The 23,938-nt window shown below is 37.1% G+C and overlaps 3 protein-coding genes across 5 annotated transcripts in view; 2 read left to right on the forward strand and 1 right to left on the reverse strand.

Annotated features, from left to right (window-relative positions):
* The window catches only part of znf608 (zinc finger protein 608), a 53,428-nt gene extending 51,056 nt beyond the window's left edge, over window positions 1–2,372 (reverse strand). The window contains exon 1 of the mRNA XM_042488679.1: window positions 1,317–2,372. Coding sequence (XP_042344613.1) covers window positions 1,317–2,240 — 924 coding nt within the window. The 5' untranslated portion in view covers window positions 2,241–2,372. The remainder of the gene's footprint in view (window positions 1–1,316) is intronic.
* A 4,302-nt stretch (window positions 2,373–6,674) lies between these two features.
* On the forward strand, window positions 6,675–21,941 carry LOC121944786 (GRAM domain-containing protein 2B). 3 transcript variants are annotated; one of them, XM_042488681.1, is made up of 14 exons: window positions 6,675–6,960; window positions 12,020–12,139; window positions 13,263–13,350; window positions 13,576–13,645; window positions 14,310–14,413; window positions 14,922–15,017; window positions 15,159–15,230; window positions 15,614–15,703; window positions 15,844–15,955; window positions 17,078–17,263; window positions 18,134–18,209; window positions 18,734–18,838; window positions 19,270–19,351; window positions 21,206–21,941. In XM_042488681.1, the coding sequence occupies exons 1-14, from the start codon at window positions 6,863–6,865 to the stop codon at window positions 21,245–21,247; spliced, it is 1,341 nt and encodes a 446-aa protein (XP_042344615.1). In that variant the 5' UTR covers window positions 6,675–6,862; the 3' UTR covers window positions 21,248–21,941. The 3 variants fall into 3 exon arrangements, with proteins under 3 accessions (XP_042344615.1, XP_042344616.1, XP_042344617.1); XM_042488682.1 differs by lacking the exon at window positions 6,675–6,960 and adding an exon at window positions 10,116–10,297; XM_042488683.1 differs by lacking the exon at window positions 6,675–6,960 and adding an exon at window positions 10,192–10,297 and having other exon boundaries at window positions 12,025–12,139.
* A 913-nt stretch (window positions 21,942–22,854) lies between these two features.
* The window catches only part of LOC121944787 (testis-expressed protein 43-like), a 2,415-nt gene continuing 1,331 nt past the window's right edge, over window positions 22,855–23,938 (forward strand). The window contains exon 1 of the mRNA XM_042488685.1: window positions 22,855–22,892. Coding sequence (XP_042344619.1) covers window positions 22,855–22,892 — 38 coding nt within the window. The remainder of the gene's footprint in view (window positions 22,893–23,938) is intronic.

Here is a 23,938-nt window from a genome sequence, read left to right on the forward strand (position 1 = left end):
AGAACACTTTGAAGAACACTCTGCAATGTAAACCTCGCATTTTACTGCAGAATACTGTAATAAATTTAATGGTAATATACCGTTGAAGTAATTCACGGTAGTGACACTGTAAAAAAACGGTAGGATTCTGTCAACTACAGCTGCCAGAAGTTTACTGTAATTTTACGGAAAAAGTTGTTGCAGAGACTCTGTCTTAAAAATACAACAAAATATAACAGTAATGTACATTTTTTCCAAAATACAGTAAAACACTGTAAATCTTCATGCTTTTTTGTGCCAATATTACACTGTAAACTTCACATTCAACTGTGGAATACTACAATATATTTGAAGGCAATACTTTTTAAGTAATTTAAAGAAGTGACACTGTAAAATAACAACAGAACGCTGGTAACTACAGCCGCCAGTAGTTTATGATAATATTACAGGAAAATTTGTTAATATGAATTTTCCCAAAAAATTACGATGAACTACTGGCAGCTGTAATTGCCAGAATCCTACCGCTATTTTACAGTGTCACTACAATAAATTACTTTGATATTATACTACTGTTAAATTTATTTCATTACTCTCCAAATCATTTCATTAAGCTCCAAAAAACATCAATATTTATTGTGTTGTACTGTATTTTGGAAGAACGTTACATTACTGCTATAATTTGGCTGTATTTTTACAGCAACACCTTGATTTATTTTGACATCGTGGGAGTTTTCCCAAATTAAATGAGCAAACAAAGCCTCTGTAACAAAAAAGAGGAGGATTTAAAGAGGAGGTGCATCGTTATTCCCTCCGGCCTTCACTGAGTTGCTGCTGCACATGTAAATAGTTGCTCTCTTATTTATTCTCCACCAAAAACAAGGAGGACGGGATTAAATGGTACCGAAAGGAGGAGGAGGAGGATGGAGATGGAGGACACACTGCTGCTGCTGCCTCCCTCCTCCTCCTCTCTTAAAAAAAATCTCATCTCTGTACATCAGCATGGTAAATATCAGCAGACACACAGGGAGACGAGGAACAATGACACCAGCTGGGCACCAACAATAGGAAATAAATATCATGTGGCAGGCAGGCGGTCATCTCTGTATCTCCATCATCCATTTAAACATTCCTGCTGTGTGTCTGCTGCTGTACAGGCTTCTTTTGTGGCCTTCACACCTGCATCTGACTGCCTGTGTGTGCTCTGAATACCAAAAATATTCAATTTCAACCCCTTTTCATTTATTTTCCACCTTTAAATGTGAAGATGGAGCAGGTGTGTGTCTGCTGTCTGTGTTGTTGTTTCAGGATTGGCCTCCAGACAATAAAAAGCTGCTTACCTTCTCGGCTCCTCTGTGTTTCTTGGCCGCCGGTGTGTCGTCATGCTGCCGCCTGACAACAATAGCGCCGCCGCTTTTAACTCCACAATCCAGCGCGTTTTTGCTGCCTCCGTTACTCCCGCTATTGTTATTGTTTACGTTGTTAATGTTGCCGTTATCTCCCATGATCCTGGAGTCCGGCGCGGCGCAGTGGCAGTGTCCGGGGCCGTCGCGGCACGGATGATGCTCGGGCAGGGCGGACGACGGGAGGAAAACGGAGGGAGGAGGAGACGAGCCATCGCCGGGCTTCTCCTTCCTCGTCCGGGCAGGAGGAGCGGCGGCGTCCCTCTCCCTGTCTCTGTCCCGCTTCCAGCCCCGGATCACGTTTTTCCCCTTCCTCTCCTCCTTGCCTTTGGCGCATGTCGCAGGAGAGGCCACTTCGGAGACGCCGTTGTTGTTGTTATTGTTGTTGCCGCTCCCGCCGCCGTCCGCGTCCCTGCTGACCGCTGAAATCATCTCCAGACCTTCTCCGCCGACGCTGCGTCCTTGAGCCTCCCGGCGCTGCTGCTGCTGCTTACCGACCCCGACGCACACCTCGCCGCCGCCGCGCACCGCGACGGCAGCCGCTGAGTGATCCGCCGCCGCCGCCGCCTCCGCTTCCTCTCGTCCCTCCCGGCCGGCTCGGCTGCGTTTCAGCGCGGATCTCCTCGGCTCCGACCCGCCGCTGCCGCCACCGCCGACAGGTACCCGGGTCTGGAGCGAGGGCAGGGCCGCGTGTCTGTCGGCTGAGCCAGCGGCGCTGGAGGAGGAGGAGGAGGTGATGGAGATGGAGGAGGAAGAGGAGGAGGAGGATGAGGATGAAGAGGAGGCGGTGTGGTTGGGTGACAGCTCCCTGCAGTCCGTCAGCAGCCCTCCATTCTCCCCAGCTCTCAGGAAACGGTTCATCTCCTCCTTTCCGCGTGTCCTTTGTCGATCTTCACAATAATCAGCATTCAAGTCATCGTCAGCCCGCCGCAGTGAGGCAGCCAGCGCCGAGCCGGAGGTGGACACATGCAGGTCTGTTATAGGCTGCCGGATCAGGCCTGCTCCATCACAAACTACCACACAGGCTGAATGACAGCTGTGCTTTCTGACTCAGCCAGAGGTGGTCCCATCTGAAATCAAAAATAAAGAAATACACACCAGTATACACTAAAACAGAACAATAAATCACTATAAATGAAGCAGTAAAACACTAACAGTAAACAAACCAAAAACAGCATGCATCCCACAAAACACAGCAAAATGTACACATTTCTGTTTCAATATAAGAAAAATCGTGATACAACGTATGGCATTTTTATTAGTTATTTCCTGTTTGGATCTGAACAAAAGGTTTGATTTCATTAATTTTATTTCTATCCCACCCCGATTAATCTCTAAAGGCAGACATTAGATTTGGAGGTAAAATAGATAGAAGAAATAAATTAAATAAATGGTTCTGTCAGATAATGGCAGTGGTTGTCCACAGGGGGGCGCTACAGTGTTTGCTTTATTGTCCAAACATCTATTGAGGTGTAACTGATGGGATGTCCACGAAATTTAATGGACTGATGTATCTCATCAGCTGCTCTTTTTTTAATTTACACTGTAACAAATTGCTGTTAAATATGGCCAAATTTAACAATCATGTACAGGGGATTTTTTTTAAGACAGTACAATAAAACACTACATCTTGATGCTATTTGGAGCCAATCTAACACCGTAAACATCAAATTCTACTGTGATAAATTTAACAGTAGTAGTTTTGTTTTTCAAAATACAGTAAAGCATTTAAATAAATGTAATGGTAGTATCCAGTTTAAATAATTTATGCTAGTGACACTGTAAAATAACATTAGGATGCTGGCAGCTACAGCTAGTTTACCATGTAAAACCCAATATTTATTTTATGAGATAATAAAAATCATTATTAAGACAAACTGTATTTGTATTTGTTTACCACTTTTTTTATACAAAAGCAGTTTGTTGTACTCACCTTTTGACTGTTTAACAATCTTAGATTTTTTAAAATTTTTTAGTTCTGCTGATATAAAGCAATACTAACATATGGATATCTAATTTTAGCTTAGTTTTTTTTTTGTAATTGTATTTAAATGTCTTTTTATACTGATACAGAATTTCCACTGAAAATAAATACAGTGTTGAACCAATTTTCCCCTCGCCCCGAATATTTTGTAACTAAAGCGATCAAATAAATGTATCTGTGGAGTAAAAAGTGCAACATTTACCTCTGAGATGTAACAGTTAGAGGAGTATTGCTATAAAGCAGCAGAAAATGAAAATATTCAAGGAAAGCACAAGCACCTTGAGAGAAACTGTACTTAAGTACTGCATTTGATAAATGTTACATTCCACCGCTGAATACCACAGTGAAATTTCACATTCACATTTTGTTTAATCTTTTTTTTTCTAGCTCAGAAAAAACATCCAAAAAAACAAACAAACAAAAAAAAAAAAACCTACTCTGCATGTAGTATGTTGAAAATAATTCATATTTTTGTGTTTTTCCATCTAAAAAACATAGTGCCATCATGACAAAAACCTTACATTTAAAATTCTAAAAAAATTAATAGATATCTGATATTTATAAAGCCTGTTTTTCTTTTTTCTAAAAGGCATTTTGTACGCATAGTGGTATGAGTGTGAGTATTTGAATAAATAATGTATAAATATCAATATTGTTGCTAACAATTGACATATCAAAGGCTGTGATAATAATTCTTAAAAAATCAACTTATCATGTAGTATACTGTATAATGTTTATTTTTTTTTATTTTTTCCATCTAAAAACATGGTTGCATCACGACAAAAGCCAGGCATCCAGAGGCTTAAAATTCTGAAAATTAATAAATATTTGATATTTATGATCAGACTTTAGTTTAAAAAAATGAAAGTAGAAACTCAATTAAAGTAGAAACTATTTTTAATGAATGATTTTTTTAAGCTTGACTGTGAAAAGCGCTGTTGGCCGTTTGGACTAATATTAAAGTTATGAATTAAACAGAGAAAAATAAAATCCTTGCGCTCACCTTGTTGTTGAAACCGAACCGCTCAGCTCCCGGTTTGTAGTTGTCAGTCTCGGTAGCTTTGTTTATCCACAGTTTTCCGTGATGTCCCGCTGCTTTCATGCCCGGTAATCGTCTCGGAAAGATGTTTGAGATCGTAAAAGTCTGTTTTCGGTCAACTTCAACCTCTCCGAGCAAACACACACGGCTAACGTTAGCAAAACAAACGTCTTCTAGCTAGCAGTTAGCCGTTTTCCCGGATAAAAACTCCGCGTTAAATCTGACTGATTTTACCAAAAGTTTGGTTCGTAACTTTACCCGGCGGCTTACGGACATCGAGGAGTTTAAACTCGAGTTTCTTCTTAAAATAAAGACTTTAAAATGCGAGCTGCGGATGATAATTCAGATACTCGCGTTAGCTTACTAACGTCTGACAGCTACGAGCCAAACTACGATAGCGGCTAACAGCCAATCAGAACGCAGCGAGGCAGCAGCAGCCAATCAGCTTCGAGCAGGAGTGTCACTGTTGTTTTCCCACTCAGGAGGCTGCAAACAAATCAATCAATAACAAACACTTTTTTGATTTATAGCAATGGAAATGACCGCAAAACTCAGTATTTAAAATACTATGCATTAATCCAGAATTACATTAAATTTTTAATCACTCAGTACCACTAAACCACACGTCTTTTGCTGCCAGCAGGTGGCACTTTTAATACAGTTTTCATTATTTCTTTGAACACAGTTGTCCATTTAGAAGTTAGATTTTTAAATCAGTTCACACACAGGCCTAAACTGAAAGTCTCTGCACTAAATGACACAAATATATTTATTTTAGATTATTTATTTTGAAAAATATTCTCACATTTACAAAACCTTTAAAGGAAATTGAATTAAAATGAGCAATTACATTTTGAAAAAATATATTTTATTAATTTAATTATTTTGCAAAATACTCTCACACTCACAAAACATTAAATATTTTAAATTAAGATTAATAATCAAAATTTTAAAAAGGAAAAAAATATTTATTTTGCAAAATACTCTCACACTCACAAAACATTAAAACCAGGCAACAAATGCAAACAACAACACAAACTGTGGTCGAATTAATATATTCTTTCAATCAGTCATTACACAATTGACAACAAAATGCACATACCTGCTGTCAATATGAACCGGTTCAACCTTGCAATATTTTCTGCTTTTGCCTGTGCCATTTGTTGATACTGTACATAATTAGGCTCATGGACCCAAAAAAGGGAAGCAAGCATATCACAGTATGAACTCTTTTCTCCACAGTTCATTTTACCAGAAAACAAACCCTGCTTCACTATAGACCTACACTTTTTTCTCTTTTTAGGACTCCTGTTGAAATTCTGTTTAAAAGAAAAGAGAATGCTTTCTAAGGAAGTTTTCTAGGTTTGTTTTATTCGTTTTGGTGCAGCTTCTGTGCTGCATTCTTCATTTACAAACGAACCAATGACGAATGTACCTAACATTCAGACATACTCAGAAATATTTGTTTCCACAGTATTGTCTTCTATCAGATATTTCTATGTCATAATTTTTGGCTGGACTGCAATAGACATGTAGGTTTTTGTTGTTCTTGTTTTCAGATTTTTAAAACTCAACTCAATTTTTACTATTTTTTTTCCTGATGATTTTGACTATGTTTGGCATATGGAGGAAAGACATGCTATTTCCACTAGGTGCACTGTCACAATCAATGCGGCTGCTAATCACTGACATATCCCAGACTGTCAGCAGCAAAATAATAATAATAATCTTTTAAGCATGTAGTATATTGAAAATTATTATTATTTTTCATCTAAAAACATAGTGGCATCATGACAAAAACCTGGCATTTGAAATACTGAAATTCTGAAAATTAATGAATATTTGATATTTATAATTAAGACTGATGTTGGTTAAAAATGGACTCAATCAAAATGGAAAATATTAATATACAATATTTTTTTAAAGCTTGATTAAGGGTTAATCACTTAGAAACAAAAACAAGGGTAAATACAGTCCAGGGTGAAAAAAACACCAAAGTTACCCTTTGAAAAGTAAAGAAATGTTTTGCAGTGAAAGCACAAAACAGCTTGTCTGTCACTGTGCTGAGTCACTGATAAGAGATTTGGGGCAGCAGCAGGAGGAGGAAAAGTTTTTGTAAAAACAAAAGCAATGTCTCTACAGTATGTGACTGTCGTTAAGCCAAACAAACAGAGCCAATGTACAGCCAGCCAGACAGTTATATAATGTTTATTTTGCAGCGGTCGAGGAGGTGTGTCATTTGTGACCTCAACTTATCCTGCGGTATATATCTGAGGAAAAAAAGTGGAGCACAGACATGTGAAAACATCCCAAAACAATCTGACATGGACTGCTGAAGTCTGTCTGGAGAAAGAAGAGAAGGGTGGAAGGTGGATTATTCAAAATCCAAGTGTACTACATCACAGTAAATTAGCTCAGAAAAGCCGTGTTGAAGTGTCGGCCAACAGGTCTGCCACTGCGATGGAGAACTACAGCATAGACGATTCGTTTCAATTTAAAACAAAGAGCGCAATGTCAAAACCTTTGCGTCTTCTGTCCAACACAACTGTACATCATCGGTAAGAAAACATCTCTGTTTTGTTAAAAACTGTAATCTGCAGTGTCCCTTTTCGCTAAAATGTGTTACATTTTTTGCACACTTTCCAGAAGTCTCCTCTCAGGTTAGAGATTCTGCAGTTGGAGCTGTTTCCTACGAGTATCTCTGTCCGAGCTAAAAACACACTTCCTCTCCTTCTGTTTCTGTTTCCTTCAGACAAGGATGACACAGTTTTGTATTCCAGTAGATGTTTGCTTTAAATACAGTTACAGAGTTACTGAGAGTTTTGAAATATGTGCCGTTTGTAACTTTAAATGAAAATAAGAAAAAAAAACAGGAAAAAGATACAAAAAAATCCTGAAAATTTAAAAATATATATGTATACATTTTTTTCTGTAAGGTAATTTTAAATATGTAGTTAATATTATACATTATACATGTAGTTCTCTGGATATTTTTTACCTAGAATTCTCTTTTTTAAACAGAATTTCAGGTCTTTTTCTTGTCACCTTTTACTAATTTCCGGAAATTTGCACATTTCTTGCAAAGTTGCCGTTTCTCCTTGTGTTTATAAAAGAAACCAAACTTTCTTGGGGTTTATTGTATTTCCAGGTCCAACTTTGGGGCCAGATTCTAGAAACGGTCAAAACTGAAAGAGCAGAATCAGCAGATGTGTGTGTCAACACTGTGTTGGCAGTTGTTCTTGTTGGCAGCAGATTTTTGAGCTGCAGGTCGTTTGGTTTCAAAGGTCTCTGTTTACACCACAACACGCGAGACCCTCCGTCTGCAGCCCCGTATCGTCTCACCGTCTGTCACTACAACAATCAATCAATATGAGCACCTAAATTCATCAACTTCATTTCCAGAGCAGGTGAACTGAATTATCCCACAAATCAACAGCAAACTGATTTCTTTCAGAAAAACTGAAATTAGGTCAATGAGTAACATATTAAGAAATGTTCAAAAAAGCGCAAGAAATAAGTCGATTTTTAAAAAATAATAATAATAATTTAAAGCTGGGGGAAAAATTTAGGGAAAAAAAAGTAAAAACTAGCCAAAAACCACAAGTTTTATATATTCAAAAATATATTACAGAATTCTTATAAATTTTGAGCACTTTTTTAAACTTTCTTAAATGTTTTTGTTAAACAAATTTTCTGGCAATTTTCTTACTTTCTAAAAAAAAAAATCTGTAGAAATCAAGAAAAAATCAGAAATCAAGTTTCTTTAAGCTTTCAAAGGATTAACAGTCTGTAAAATAGAGAATGAGTGCATGAGTGCAACGACAGAAAATGATGTTGTAGCAACATCGTGCAATCATTATAAACTGTTAATTATAAGATAACGAAGAAGATGTGAAAAAAATGAAAAACCCAATTCAGCAAAGTTGGAAGGAAGTAGAACAACATAGATTCGGCATCGAACTCAACACTGTTTGCAGTGCAAAGTGCGGTGTGTGTGGCTGTGTGTGTGTGTGTGTGTGTGTGTGTGTGTGTGTGTGTGTGTAGATTTGCCAGTCTGTCAGTCAGTAAAGAAACTGACCTGATGACAAAACAAATATTACAAATGTGTCAGTTTAACCTGGTCCTCTTCATGTCTGCAGGTTCAGACTCGCCCTAAATGTGCCGACTGTGCAGTTTTTATGTAAATGTACTGAACTCTAAGAGAGAAAGAGATTACAGATATTTCACAAAACGTTGCATTATTCCTTTAAGGTTAGACTCTGTGTGTGTGTGTGTGTGTGTGTGTGTGTGTGTGTGTGTATCTTGTTTCAGAGAGAAAACCTTCATAACATGTTTGTTGACTGTCATTATGACCAAGTGACCCTCAGCTGATATCAGTACAGATATGTCACCAGACAGTAGGCAGGTTTCAATTAATCCTCAAATTGTGCAAACTGAAATTGAAAATATGAAATATGTCTTATGGAAACACGTCAGTTTCTAAAAAAAACTCCCATCTATCATGAGGTGGTATTTCAGGCAATTCCAAAAAGCCATATTTCCCAAAACTCGAATGGAAACATTTTTTAGTCTTTTCAAGGTCACATGATGCTATCGTCAGTAGGAACTGGCTCCCTCATGATGCAGCAGGAGCTACAAGAGCTGTTATTGCATCACATAACTCAGAGAAAGTTTTGAATCCACAATTCCTCTGTGAAATCGTGGACTACATCTCCCAGAAATCCCTCATACGAGGCCGCTCCCACGTATAAATGGCTTGCCTTTCCATCATGGCTCCATCACACGCCTACGTGGAAATAATGATGGAGGGTATGGTGGCTACAATAGAAAAAAATCTGCTAATGTTTTAAACCTCCATCGCCATGGTTACTGGGAAGTCACCAGAGGAGAAGTCACATAACATCAAACACAGTCATCTCGCAACTGTGTTTTCGCCACATTTCAAAAATATTGCTTAAGTTTTGCACAAATCTTTCATATCTTGACACCAAAAATGGTTCTGTCCAACTGCATTTGCAGCTGTCGGCCAGCGACGTTTCATACAGCTGCAAAAGATTTTACGCCAAAGTGCAGCTACCTGCAGCACCAGTCAAGTTAAGTGCAGCTTGACTGGTGCTGCAGGCATTTAACCATAAGGTGGTAACTCTGGTCTCTACCTGACGCTCCTGCCCTGCATTCATCTTTACAGTAAAATTAAATAAACGATAAACTGGTATATCAACAAAGGGAAACAGATCAGGTTTCATCCTGTTTTTGCAACCATGAAACAAAAAAAAACAGAACAAAAGAGAAGAAAGTTTTGTTCCTGTGTAAACTGAGCCGGAGAGAGCTGCAAGGGGAACCACCGTGTTCCCACTGACATCTAATACGTCAGACTGTTCTGTCTGACATGATTTTATGTGACTACAATAAAACAGAGAAGAAAAAAGTCAAATAGGACAAGATTTTAATTTCATTTAATGCAGAGGAGAGCAAAAATAACACTTTACTCTCCAAACGAAGCAGGGTAAAATGTCACTGATCAAAGGTTCAAATGCTGACATACACACACACACACACACACACACACACACACACACACACACACACACACACACACACACCGTGCTGTCCTCTGATTGGCTGTGACATGTGGGGCCAGCGGACACTCCCACAGGCAGGTGAGGGAGCCGAGGATCAGGCTGCAGGGTCACTTCACCTCTCAGCTCTCAGGACAGCAGCACACACACACACACACACACACACACACACACACACACACACACACACACGGGTGTTTAGTCATTTAAAAGTGTTGATCGTGATGACAGAACAGTGTGTGAACCAGCAGACATCGCAGGAAGACGGCAGGAAGTGTAACAGAGGAACTGCAAAGCATGAGGACAGAGACTATCAGTGAGTGTGTGGCTGCAAATGATCAAAGAGAAGAAAGCAATGTGCTAAAATACTGTATTTACACTTATAATGGTGTTTTTATTAGTATTTGCATGTACTTGTATTACCTCTATGAGTGCTGAAACAACTTAATCTACTGACAGAAAAGCTGTATATTCTATCTTCAGTTTTTCAAATCTCTGGAAATTTTGTATTATTTGATTTTTGGGCAAACTGTAACATGAGATTTCATTTTGGTTCCTTTATGTCTTCCAACAATATAGAGTCATTTAACTCCACGCGGGCTGATGAAGTGTCAGTCAGGCTATTAGCTTATCAAAGATACTATGAGCTCCTATCTGTGTTTACAGTCTGTTGAGTGATAAGAAACAGAAATAAGTCACAGAAAAGTCAAAGAAATGTTTGAGGTCATTAAAAAATCTCTCTCACAGCCTTTTAAAAAAATCTTTTTAGCAAGTTTATTTTCTGTTACACTCTGTACGTTCTTTAAAACAACACTTTTCCCATAAAAAGGAACATTTGTAAGTCAAAAGGTCAGGCCGTGCTGTCTTGAATTCGTGAAGACAACTTTGCTTTTCTTGCATGGAAAACTGTGTCACTCAGCGGGTTTCCATTAACCCTAAAACTGCACAAATCAAAACTGCAAATATCAAATATATCTAATGGAAACACAACAGTTTCGAAAAAACTCCATTTATCACAAATGACTGTCATATATTATTTCTGTTTTTGCTGCGTGTTACAAAAATGTCTATGGTTATCATGACTTGGCTGCGTTTTATTGCTTCCTGTAGGTTTGTGGCATGACGATGCTTATTTTGTTCCTGAAAATGAGGCGGCTGGTAAACACTGACACATGTACATTTAGTTTTTATAAATAAATTGATCAAATAAAAAAAACAACAACTTAAATATCTATATTAATATCAGCCTAAAATATCCAGAATCCTATAGGACCCTTATATCCATACTTTTTTTATAACGTTTTGTCTGTTGGCCTTTTTTGTAAAATATGATGCTGCTAAACCCTTTGAAACTTGGCTCAACATCACTTTTCTTGTCCTACATCCTTCCTAAACTTTTTCACTCTTTGAAACCTAAGAGAATTGGTTTGATATCTTCTGAAAATATGGGCACAAAGGGCACTAACTAACTTGGCAAGACGTGTCCCACAAATTGCAAAAAAAATAGTAAAAGGTGACAAGAAATTACCTGGAAATTAGTTTTAAAAAAGGGGAGAATAATTAGAAAATTATATTTTTTAAAAAAGGGAAAAAGGTCCAGAAAATAATATTTGTAATTATTATCTAATATAACTATCTATCTAAAATTATGTTACAAAAAATATGTTTTGTTTTATTTTATTTTATTTTATTACTTTTCTTTTTTTCAGGTAATTTTCTTGTACCTGTTTCTTTTTCCTTTTTTTTTATTATCAATTTCTTATTGCCTCACTGGTTGAAAGAAGTCAATCCAATGTGCTCAGGGTTTTAAGCGTTAAACTTAAAAAGCTTTAATTAATTTATCTATCTATCTTTGCTTTTGTCTGATATGCCATTTAATGGAGCTGAAGTGGATTTAAACCCAGACCAAACAATCTACTGTTTGCACTGTAAACATTATTCCAGCGTGTCTGCTCTCTTTTGTTGCAGCTGCTCCTGCATCCAGGATCTCGGATCATTTTGCTGTTTTTTCTGACAGAAGTTTTCTCTCGGTGTGTAGTTCAGATGTAGAGAACGCGGAGGAGCGGCAGAGATATGAGAGGATGGTGGGCGAACCTCTGCAGGCCGTCGATGCCGAGCAACAGGAGCTGTCAGGTCGCAGGAAACCAGCATTAGTCAGGTAAATAAAATAACTAACTAACCAAATAAATAAATAATCAAGCTCTCACTTAATGCAAAATAAATAAAAAAGTACTGTTCTTCTGTACAACATTGAGGTACTTAATACTGCTATACTATTTGACAGCTTTAGTTATCATTTATATATCTCAAAAATGCCTTGAGGGAATTTCTTTGGCACAAACGTCCACTGGGACTTAAGGATGAACTGATTAGATTTCGGTGGTCAAAGGTCAAAGGTCACTGTGACTTTGCACCTGTCTCATTCATGTGTGCACAATTTCTTTGGAAGAGCTTGAGAGAATTTCTGCAAATTTGGCACAAACGTCCACTTGGACTCAGAGATGAATTGATTGGATTTTGAAAGTCAAAGGTCAAAGGTCAATGTCAGTGTGACCTTGTGTCGGTCTCACTCTTGTGAAAGCAAAATATCAAAGGTGCCTTCAGGGAATATCCTTAAATTTGGCACTTTTTTTTCTTTCTTTCTTTTTGTAAAACTAATTTTTTCGGGTAATTTTCTTGTACTTTTTAATCATGTCTTGCTAATTTTGGGGTCGTTTTGTTCTTTTGTTGCTCATTGGCTCTTTTTCATGGTTTTGAAAGAAAATAAGCCAGTTTGTGCAAGTTTGAAAAGGTTGATTTACACAGTTTTGCTAAGTGAAATTAGTGTACTCAAAAAATGATTTTAAAAAGCTAGGGAAAAATGTCTACAGGAAAAAGAAAAATCTGGAAAAAAACTGTATTTATTATTACTCATCATAATTAAATATTAAAAATTGTTTTACAGAATTATTACATCGTTTAAAGCCCCTTTTCCCAGTTATTTCCTTTGAAAGAAATTTTTTTTTTCATTCTTTTTCAATTTTCAGGGTATCTTGTACTTTTTATTAATTTCTTGCTAAATTTGGGGTCGTTTCTGCATATGTTGCATATTGCCTCCTTGTTGTCATGTTTTTGAAAGAAATCAAGGCAATTTATGCAAATTTCAAGCGTTGATTTAAGCAGTTTTCCTTGGTGACCTTTAATAAATAGTGTTATAAAAGTGCTGTATAAGCACAAAGCAGACAGTCATGTAAGGTGTCATATAATGTGATATAAATGTCATCACTGTGTTTTGTCTGCAGATCAAAGACCTTCGATCACTCGCTGCTGACTCAGGTCCAGACTGACGCAGACTCAAAGATCGAGAGGAAGAAGTCTCACTACAGCCAGGTGAGCGTTCGTTAAGTCACCTCTGATACATATTTTATCACACCTATAAACACAGAGCGGGATCAGATTCCACTGACCCATTTTTAATTTTACTGTGGAACCTATTAAAGTACCAGAAAATCTATTTTAATGCTTTACTTCAGTGGATATTAATGTAACTTCTAAATTCAAATTCAAATTTTAAGCACGTTCTTGCTTTTTAACTATGTGTGTGTCGTGTTTCAGCTTTCGAAGAGCAACTGCCAATACCATAAAATATTTAAGGAGATCAGCAAAGAGGAACAGCTCAGACAGAGTGAGTCTTTTAATGATCACAACTGTCCGCTCCACCTTAAATACTGAATGAAGGATTAGATAATAGCCGAACATTTGATCCCTGCGAACATTTTTGTCTTCAAACACTAGATCATGACTTTAACCCTTTGAAACAAACCGGCTTGTTTTCTTTTGAAAACACTAAAAGAAGACAATGAGCAACTTAAGAAATTACCCAAAAATTAGCTGCATTGAAAAAAATGTATAAGAAAATTACCTGAAAATTTGAAAAAAAGGAAAAGAAATAATAATAATAATAATAATAATAATAATAATAATAAATTAATTTATTTTTATTGTTTTATATTTTTTACAGGACTATCCTGAATCCACTTTAGAGAGAGAGATCAGGAGGAATAATGACAGTGACCTTAAACTACATCGGGGGCAGAGCAGGGAATAAATATTGTGTTTTTCTGAAATTATACTGTTTTTTGTCATTCTGGTACCTCAAATGGCCCAAAAAATAGAACAAATAGCTGCCATAAATGGTATTGTTTAATAACAAAAAGGGAAATCTATTATTTAATGCATTTCACACAAAGTGCAGGACCAAATTTAAATTTAGCATCCCTTGTAATCTTTTTTTTTTTTTTTTTTACTTAACTAATACTGTTACGTGACGCCATTTACCTGTTTGCCAGGTTACACCTGTGCTCTGCAGAAGGACATCCTCTACCAGGGACGGATGTTTGTCTCCGACCACTGGATCTGCTTCCACTCCAAGGTGTTTGGCAAAGACACGAAGGTAGCGTGAACTGGGACAGAGATTACTGTTACTGTTTACTGTTACTGTTTTGTGGTGGAATGTAACTAAGTACATTAACTCAAGCACTGCACTAAAGGTACTTTTGAGGTACTTTCACTTTAACAGAGTATTTTCACCTCCTACCACTTTCTGCTTCTACTCCATTACACTAAATATCTATTTATTTTGGCTAGTTACATGTTACTTGATTTAAAGAGAATTACTTGGAAATTGTTTTTTAAATTTTTTTTATGCAAAAACATGTCAGAGTTCCAGTTTATCAAATATGAAGACTTGCTGCTTTTCCTTTCAATTATTTTTATTGATTAGATTGATTTGAGATGTTCTTTGTTGTGTACTATCACTTTTATTACTTGAATACAATTTTGTGGGTGTACTTTGTACTTCAGTCATGTAATATTTTCAATGCAGAACTTTAACTAATAACCGAGTATTTTAGTTAATGTCCTGGGTTCATCTGTTCATCACTGGTGTTTGTGTGTCCCAGATTGCCATCCCAGTGGTGTCCATCACGCACATCAAGAAGACCAAAACTGCCATCCTGCTGCCAAACGCTCTGGTGATCGCCACCGCTAACGACAGGGTGAGAAGAAGACGCTCTTACTTTTATCTTATTGCTCTCACATGAATTATTTTGCTCAGTTATCAACAGTGTGAGCTTCAAACATCTGTCACAAAAAAACAAACAAGAAAAACTCGTTAAAAGGTGTGTGTGCTGTTGCAGTATGTCTTCGTGTCCTTCCTGTCCAGAGACAACACTTACAAGTTCTTGATGTCCATCTGTCTTCATCTGGAGGTAAGACAGACTTCACACATTCAGCCATATCTTTTTTTTTTTGGATGAGTGAAATGAGTGAAAATGGCTGGATTAAGTGAAGAGCCAGTGGTGTTTAAAACAGTGTCGTCTGCATAAAAGTGCACATTCCAGTTTGAGGTGGCAGAGATCATGTTTATGTGTATGGTGAATAAAAGAGGACCAAAACTGAAATAATAAATATTTTATTATTGTTTCTGTCACTATCAAAGCAGAAAAGCCTCTGGAGATCTGATCTGAGTGAAATCTTTGCCAAGATTTCATATTTTTATGATAACAATTAGCTTTTTCCAAGTGAAAACTTGAAAATATTTTGACCCTGGGAATATACTGTATTTAATTTTACATTATATGCACATGTACAGGAGAAGAGTCCATGCAGCAGTCCCGTCCCCTCCTCGGCTGAGAACAGCTTCAGAGGTCAGAGGTCACCCCTGTCGGCTCGCTTTCCTCTGGTGGGTTTTTGTTTTTTTAGAAAAACATTTACCTTATTCTTTCTGCTGACAAGAGGAGTGAAAATTGGATTTCTGATGCTCAATAAGTGACTCGCCCATTAGCCAACATGTTGTCTGAACATGTTCGTGGGTTTCTGCAGAGTTTTCCGGGTGATTTCTGCGACCTGGATGGAGCGGTGAGACAGAGGAGGCAGGAGATGGAGGAGAGCAGCAGCTCCGACTCCCAGACCCCGGACTACGACAAGATAGCAGGTAACCAACCAATCAGCAGCATTTAGTTCAAATTTTTGAGGATCTGCACATATGAAACTCTTTTCTAGGTGTGAAACAACTCTCAGCAGTTTTTGCTGAATTCTCAAACACATGTCAACAGGTTGTAAAAATCTGAAACTTTCATTTCCCGTCTGCATTTTTATTCTTTATTTTATTCTGCCTCCACGCTGGTGACAGCAGAGGGCTGAGGCATTATGCTTCCAGGTCGTCCAGGCGACCAGTTCTCGTGAACATTATATCTCAAGGACATCTTGAAGGAATTTCTTCAAATTTGGTACCAGTGTCCACTTTAAATGAACCATGAACTGGTTAAATTTTGGTAGTCACAGGTCAAATGTCAAGGCCATTGTGGCATCATCTGTCTCATTCTTGTGAATGTACTATTTTAAGAAAACCTTATAGGATTTTTTTCAAATCTGACACAATCGTCCACCTGTACTCAGTGATGACCTGATATAAATTTGGTGATGACAGGTCAAAGGTCAAGTTATCTAATGCATTTCACCTATGAGAAATTTCTTAAGATTTGGCACAAACACCTATTTAGACTCAACGATGAACTGATTAGAAGTTGGTTGTCAAAGGTTTAAGGTCACGATGAACTTGTGTCTGTCTCATTCTGTGAACCCCAAATCTTAAGAGGGTCTTGAGAGAATTTCCTCAAATTTAGCTCAAAAGTCCACTTGGACTCAAGAATGAACAGATAAGATACTGAGAGGTCAAGGTCATTGTGACCTCATCTGTCTTATTTTTGTGAACATGATACTTCAGGGATTTTTTTTTTTTTCAAATTTGGCACAAACATTCACTTGGACTCACTTGGAAGGACATACATTATCTTTACCACCATTACCATAGCTCATTTTTCTTCCATTTATTATTTCCCTTTTGTCCCTGTTCAAAAATTCATTACTACCATTCATGTAATGTAACACCTGGACACGATCCAGTATTGAGCAAAAAAAAGAGAAAACAAAGGAACACTATTGAGTCTTATTATACGTTGGACGTAATTTACATTCCTGAAAAAAAAATCAAAACAAAAGCAGTGTCTTGTGAGTCCTGGTCGTCTTATTCAAACTGCTTCCTGTCTCTCTGCAGAGTTCCCCGTTCCTCAGTTTCTAGATGTGTTGAAGCACGCAGACAGTGGAGCTCCTCCTGAACATCCAGACCATCAGCAGCACAAAGTCAAGAGCCAGCACCAGAACCAGCACCAGAACCAGCACCAGAACCAGCACCAGAACCAGCAGAGCTCAGACAAGAAGCAGCACGACGCGCACCACACTGGTATGAACACTGTCCTGCTTTGAACGAGATCAAGGCTGTAATCCTCCCACTGCATTTTGAAAAGAATCAAAGCTGGATTCACAAAGTTTGTATCCAACATGGCTCCAAACTGTCCCGTATGTTCTGATCTTAAAGTCCAGGTAACAAGCTGAACTTTTTTGAAAACCCATAATTTTCATGCCAAGCAATAGCCGTGGCTGGAGGCGTTATATTTTAGCGTTGTCTGTCTGTCCAGCTCATTTATTTCAATTTGGCACAAACATCTATCTATTCTCAATGATTAACTGAAGAGATTCTGGTGGACAAAGGTCAAGGTCACTGTCGACGCATTTTAGAGAACAGGATATCTCAAGAACACCATGAAGTCATTTATTCAGATTTGGCACAAATGTCCATCTGATCTCAATGAATAACTGAAGAGATCCTGGTGGTCAAAGATCAAAGTCTATAAGCACAATACCTCAAATAAAAACTTGAGGTAATAATCATTTAGAGTCAAAGATGAAGTGATTCGTATAAGGTTGTCAAAGGTCAAGGTCACTGTCATTCTTTAGAACTGTATATCTCAAGAGCAGCCTGGGGGATTTTTTTTTTTAATCTTAGTACAAATACACACTTGGACTCAGCAATGAACTGTTTAAATTTGGTGGTCATAGGTCAAAGGTCAAGTCGCTGTGACTATGTTTATGGTTCATTATTTTGAGATGATATACTGTCGTACATTTTCTTTATTAATTGCAGCACAAAGTAATCAATTAAAACAAAATATTTAAAAAAGCAAGGTGCAAAACCCAAATGTACAAAATGCCATTAAATGTGTCTCAGCGACAAATCGACATTATTTTGATAAAATTATTTTTCTGTTTCCAGGCTCAGATTTGGTGATTGACAGCAGAACTCTGAAATCAGTTTCTCTCAACACTGTGCTGTTTGTCTACCTGTTTCTGTGAGTTCATTCATTCATTCATTCATTCATTCATTCATTCATTCATTCATTCGTTAATTTAAATTAATTTATTTCTATGACTTTATAATTCATTGATTAATTTAGTTCATCTGTCAGTTTGATCAGTTTTATCACCTTTATTTCAACTTTATGTAACGCTTTCATTTATGCAGATGATAAATTTGTTTATTTGTCATTTATTCGTTCATCTGTCGACTCAGTTGTCCAACGGTGCATTCATTCATTCATTGCTGTATGATTTTTCCACTCTGTTGTATATTCATTTGTTTATATATTAATACACATCCAACTGTGTACTTATTCATTCAAGAGAATATTTATAAAATATTTTCACATTCAGTTCACATCAATGGAAAAGTCAAACTACTGATGAATCTAATAATGCATTAATATACACACCCCATTTATTTATTTAGGTCATTACGTTTTGCATCTTTTTATCCGTCCAATAATTCTGTCTCCGTTAAATGTTTATGTGTGTTTATATGTGTGTGTTTTCTCAGAGTGTGTGTCCTGGTCTTGTCGTCGTGTTATCTGGCCTTTAAGATCTCCTCGTTGGAGCAGAGACTGACGACGCTCGGCTCCATCACCGAGTTCACCCACCAGGAGTGAGTTCCCACCCCTCACTGAGGCACACACACACACACACACACACACACACACACACACACACACACACAAAGAAAAAAAACGTGTAAAGAGTTCTTGTTTAAACTATTCTTCTGCAAGCCTCTTTGGATTTTCAGGTTGTCACATCTGCAAATTTCCCGCATTTAGGGCTAAATATGTTCAATAAAATACTCTTAAAATGATAAATGAAATGTACTTTTAAAATTAAATAAAGTATTGTTATAATCAAATAAATTAATGTGTAACCATGGTGCTTTTACTTTGAAAGACAGATTGTTCTGGGATAAAAGTTCAGTAATGATAATAAACAAGATAATGACAACTGCAAATACAAAATTATGTGATTTTTTTACTCTTTATTTTATTCGTATGTTATAATGTACATCCTCCATTATGTGTTTTTCCCCAGAAACGATTTTCTGCGTGGGAGCGACGGGAACGCAGAGATTTTCTCTGAACTACTGACCATCAACCTGCTGAAGCTGGAGAAGGTCAGTCAGTCTGATTTTTCATTTAATTTCTGAATGAAAAATTGTGAATTTGTTCCCATTAACCTCCCTAAATTCCCAGAAAAATCTTTATAGTTCATGATTTTAGCTTTCAAACATGGAGAAATGTCTGGGAGGAGATTTGAGGATTTATGTCTTCAACAAAAAGTTTACTAAAAAACTCTGAAGACTGTGACTAAATTATTTCTGTATGCAGTGATTTACGTGGACAGCGTCAGTCTGTCTGCCAGTGTTCAAGATTACAGAGTTAATTTATTCCTCATTTTACAGCACAGGGTTGCACAATGACCTTTAGCCCCCAATGCTGCACACATGGACATATAAATTTACAAATTTCTTGCTGATTTTTGAGGCGTTTCTTCTTTCTTTGCTGATTGCCCTTTTCCCATGTTTTTGAAAGAAATCAAGCCAAATACATAAACTCAATTATTCCAAATTGGACAGAACTTTTCTTTCGGATGTTTTCCCCTCATTTCGCTCAGTGTGAGAAACAGAGAGCTTCAGGACGAAGAGAAACCGGACGCTCGTTGCTGTTAATCAAACATTTATAGTCAGTGATCTGTTCATAGAGAAGCGAGAACGTCATCTGTAAGAAGAGCTCGTCTCTCGTCCATCAGTCGGCACTTTGTGTGTGTCTGAGCTGCATTAACATTTCACGCGGACACTCGTCTCTTTGCAGCAGCTGACAGCCGCGTTCAGGTCGATAAATTGTTCAGGTCGATAAAGTGCAGTTTCATCTGCAAAGAGACGCACAATTACAAACACACACTCGGGGCGAGCAGGTTGGAAGGAGGGAAATTTACAGGAGGTGCATATCAGGGAGAAGCTGTCAGTTTGGCAACAGGACAGAAGACCGAGCAAACAAAATCAGGAGGGACAGGACAGGTGAGCGGGTCAGGAGGTAACAAAAAAAGTACAAACAGATGCCAGTTCAGAGAGCTTCAGAGAGAATCTGACAGAGCAGCTGGAGACGGGCTGCTGTGCTGCGGCAGGTGATTGGGGGATGAGGAACAGGTGAGCAGGTGAGGAGCAGGAGTCAGGTGACTGCTGGGAAAGTCTGAGGACACCTGGTGGACAGACGAGGAATAACAAGTCCAGAGAGTTCTTGGGATGCATGGACCTGAGGGGGATTGACAAACGCAGCGCCGTTTTCAGAAGAAAATGACGGCATTGTGATTCTGGAAATCACCAATAGATAATATTTTCACGTTTCGTATGTTTCATATCAACCTTTAAAGGGAATAAGAAAAAAAAGAGAAAAATATGAAAATGAAATGAAAAAATACAATAATGAAAATAATAACAAAAACAACAAAAACTGACTTTGTCATTAAAATATGAAGGGAATGGCGGATGGCAAGATGCCTGCTACAAACCCCCATTAACACAAAAAACCCCCCAAAAAAACTAGCAATTAATGATTTTGCTGTTTTTCCAGATGGTTTTTAGGCACCATCGCTGTGTTTTTTAAAAGAAAAAGTGATTGTTTTTTTACTTTTTACTTTGCTTTTTTACTTTTACTTTATTTTTAGAGATAGATCTGTAAATAAAATGTGAAAATAAAAATAAAAGTAACCAGAATACCCATCGACTGTATAAATAAATTTATATTTATAATAATTCTAAATATAGTTTTCTGGACATTTTTTCCCTTTTTTGGAATAATAAGCATAAAAATAAGAACGATATGTCACTTTATACTTACAACTATTAAAGGAGCATTGTTGGAGGTCTAAGATTTCATTGCCATCGACTGTTTCTCTGAAAGTGTCGCGATGATAAAGAACTTTAAACTCGAAACAACAATAAAAAATAACACAAAGTGTTTTCTTCCAGGTGCAGAAGAACCTGCAGAGACTGCTGGACGAAGCCGCCTGACTGAACTGGAAACCAGTTTCATTTGCTGCAGACGGCTCTGTACAAAAACTGTAAATATGTAGTTTAAACATAAACGATGGTCTAAATACTGAGAAGTATTAAATACTGTGATACAAAGGGCTTGAAAATGATGACATGCACAAACACTTTATTGTGAAAGGGTGTTTCACTTCCCTCTGTGGTGAGTTTCACCTGTGACCACACCCACCTGTGATGTCACAGTGTACCGACACACCTGGAGTACACGTCGAGGGACAGAATATTTTTTGAACACAATAGTATTATGAAAGTACTGCATCTGTTGGGTGTAAATGTACACGCGGCAGTATTTTTAAGGCTGGGATACTTCAGGAGATCAGAAACTGTGTTTTTTTCTCTCAGTGGAACAAAATCAGCTCATGTTTCTGTGTTTACTTTAAAGGATTTTGACCTCAGCTGTTTTTTTTGTTTGTTTGTTTTGGTTTTTTTGGGTCACTGAACTCACTTCTGTTTACGTCTGAAGGGATCCAGGTTTAAGTCCACAGAGCTGGATTTATCTTCAGACTTTGGTCCAGTTTCATTGCCGACACATTTCTGTCTACAGCAGTGACGCTCAACTTGCTTCACTCTGGGGCCCAATTTTTCACAATGACAGCAGGCCAGGGGCCAATCACAGCAGCCCCATATGTTTTAGCATGTTTCTAGGACTTTAGGTTATATGAACAAGTTTAGGATGTTTCCAGGATTTTAACACATTTCTACGACTCAAAGACAATTCTAGGATTTAGGACATTTTTAGGATTATAAGGTGTTTTCAAGACTTGATGACATTTCTAGGATTTTAGGAATTTTCTAGGATTTTAAGAGGTTTCAAGGATTTCAGGGCATTTGTAGGATTCTAGGACATTTCCAGGATTTTTAGACATTTCTCAGATTTTAAGGACATTTCCAAGATGTTTGCATGTTTCTATGACTTTAGGACATTTCTAGGATTTCAGAAATTTCTAGGTTTCTGGTCTTGAGGACTTTAAGATTTTAGGATGTTTTAAGGTTTTAAGACATTTCTAGGGTTTTAGCCTGTGTGAATCGTTTTATTTTTATTGTGAATTAGAAGATTTTTGGGGGGCCACCTGGCACTCTAACGGGGCCCAGATTTGGCCTGTGGACCGTGAGTTGAGTATCGCTGCTCTACACGATGAGATTGAGGACTGAAAACTGAACTTTGACCCACTTTACAACCTGCTGACGGGGGTCATTCACGTTTACCTCACGCTGCCTTAAAACTGTACTTGAACCTCTCAGAACCTGAACTTACCAGTTTTAAAGGTTTTGGTAAAAAAAGTTTCTTCTTTGCATTTAACAAACTGTAACATTTCAGACGTACGTCATTAAAAGAGTAACGAGCTGCTGTTGTTGGTGCTGATTGATTTGTGAGAGCTTGTTGTGTCCAGGCCGAAAAAACAAAAAAAACCTTCAAAACTCAGTCCACAAACTGATGGGGGACGTTTATACAGTCTGCTGTTTTTACCAGCACTTCGCTGATTCACTCTCAAAGTCCCATCATGTAATCTACCCTCTACCCACCATGCACTGGGAGGTTTCTAAGGCGACCCCGACGGTCAACAAACATGGCTGAAGCTGCTGCAGGGAGCGCCCACCAACATGAGTGAGTAATGGTGCTGATTTTATTCTGAAAAACTCTTAAAGTCCCAAATCTCACTCACATGTGGTGTGAACATTTTTAAAGGTTAAAAAACTGTTTCTTAATTTTAGATTTTATTTAATTGTATATTTTAATGTATTTATTTGTGTTTGATTCTGTAATTCCGACAGATTGTCTTTACTTTTCAAATCCATTCATAAATTGCTTCCCTCATACAGAAACTTTATTTGCTGAAGACAAACTGCACGTAAATATTTGCAGTACTGGAATGTAACTCAGTACATTTACTCAAGTACTGTACTTAAGAATGAATTTGAGGTACTTGTACTTCACTTGAGCATTTTGTTTTCATGCTACTTTATTCTTTCACTTCATGACATCATTTCAGAGGGAAATATTAGACTTTTTACTTCACTACATTTATCTGACAGCTTTGGTTATTTCACAAATTAAGATTTCAGCGTAGAAATCATATTTATAAAATACGATGTTTTATCGTAAATGATCTGAATTGTTTTTTTTTTTTTTTTTTTTTACTATTTTGATAATTTAATTTTGTTTTGTTGGGGGGTTTATATATTTTACTTTTAAAGGAGTGTTTTTTTAATAACTTTTTTTAATAACTTTGACTTCCTTTTTTTTTAAAGACCTTTGAATATTTTGAGTGTTTTAATTATTTATTCATTTCTTTATTTATTTGGATATGTTTTTTCCCCCAGTTTTTTTTAGCTTTTAAAAATTTAAGTAAAATTTCCTGCTTGTTCTTATTTTCTTTTAATTAAGTGACATTTTCAATTCCACAGGGTGGTATCAGTACTTTTACTTTAGTAAAGGATCTGAATACTTTTTTCACCACCGAACATTTGCAACTTAGTTTAATAAGTTAAAATTGAAATAAAATAAAATAAAATAAAATAAAATAAAAAAATAAAATAAAATAAAATAAAATAAAATAAAATAAAATAAAATAAAATAAAATGATAACAACACGTCTAAGGAGAATAAAAAAAAACTTGTTAGATGTCTAAAACTATGTGTTTTCGCGTTTA

This window comes from Plectropomus leopardus, chromosome 6 (genome assembly GCF_008729295.1).
Source record: "Plectropomus leopardus isolate mb chromosome 6, YSFRI_Pleo_2.0, whole genome shotgun sequence".
NCBI classification, from domain to species: domain Eukaryota; kingdom Metazoa; phylum Chordata; class Actinopteri; order Perciformes; family Serranidae; genus Plectropomus; species Plectropomus leopardus.

Coding starts and splice junctions, on each gene's coding strand:
- LOC121944786 (XM_042488681.1), top strand. CDS start 6,863: ATGGAGAACTACAGCATAGACGATTCGTTTCAATTTAAAACAAAGAGC. Junction 15,231..15,613: donor CCATCTGTCTTCATCTGGAG/GTAAGACAGACT, acceptor GCACATGTACAG/GAGAAGAGTCCATGCAGCAG. Junction 15,704..15,843: donor TGTCGGCTCGCTTTCCTCTG/GTGGGTTTTTGT, acceptor GGGTTTCTGCAG/AGTTTTCCGGGTGATTTCTG.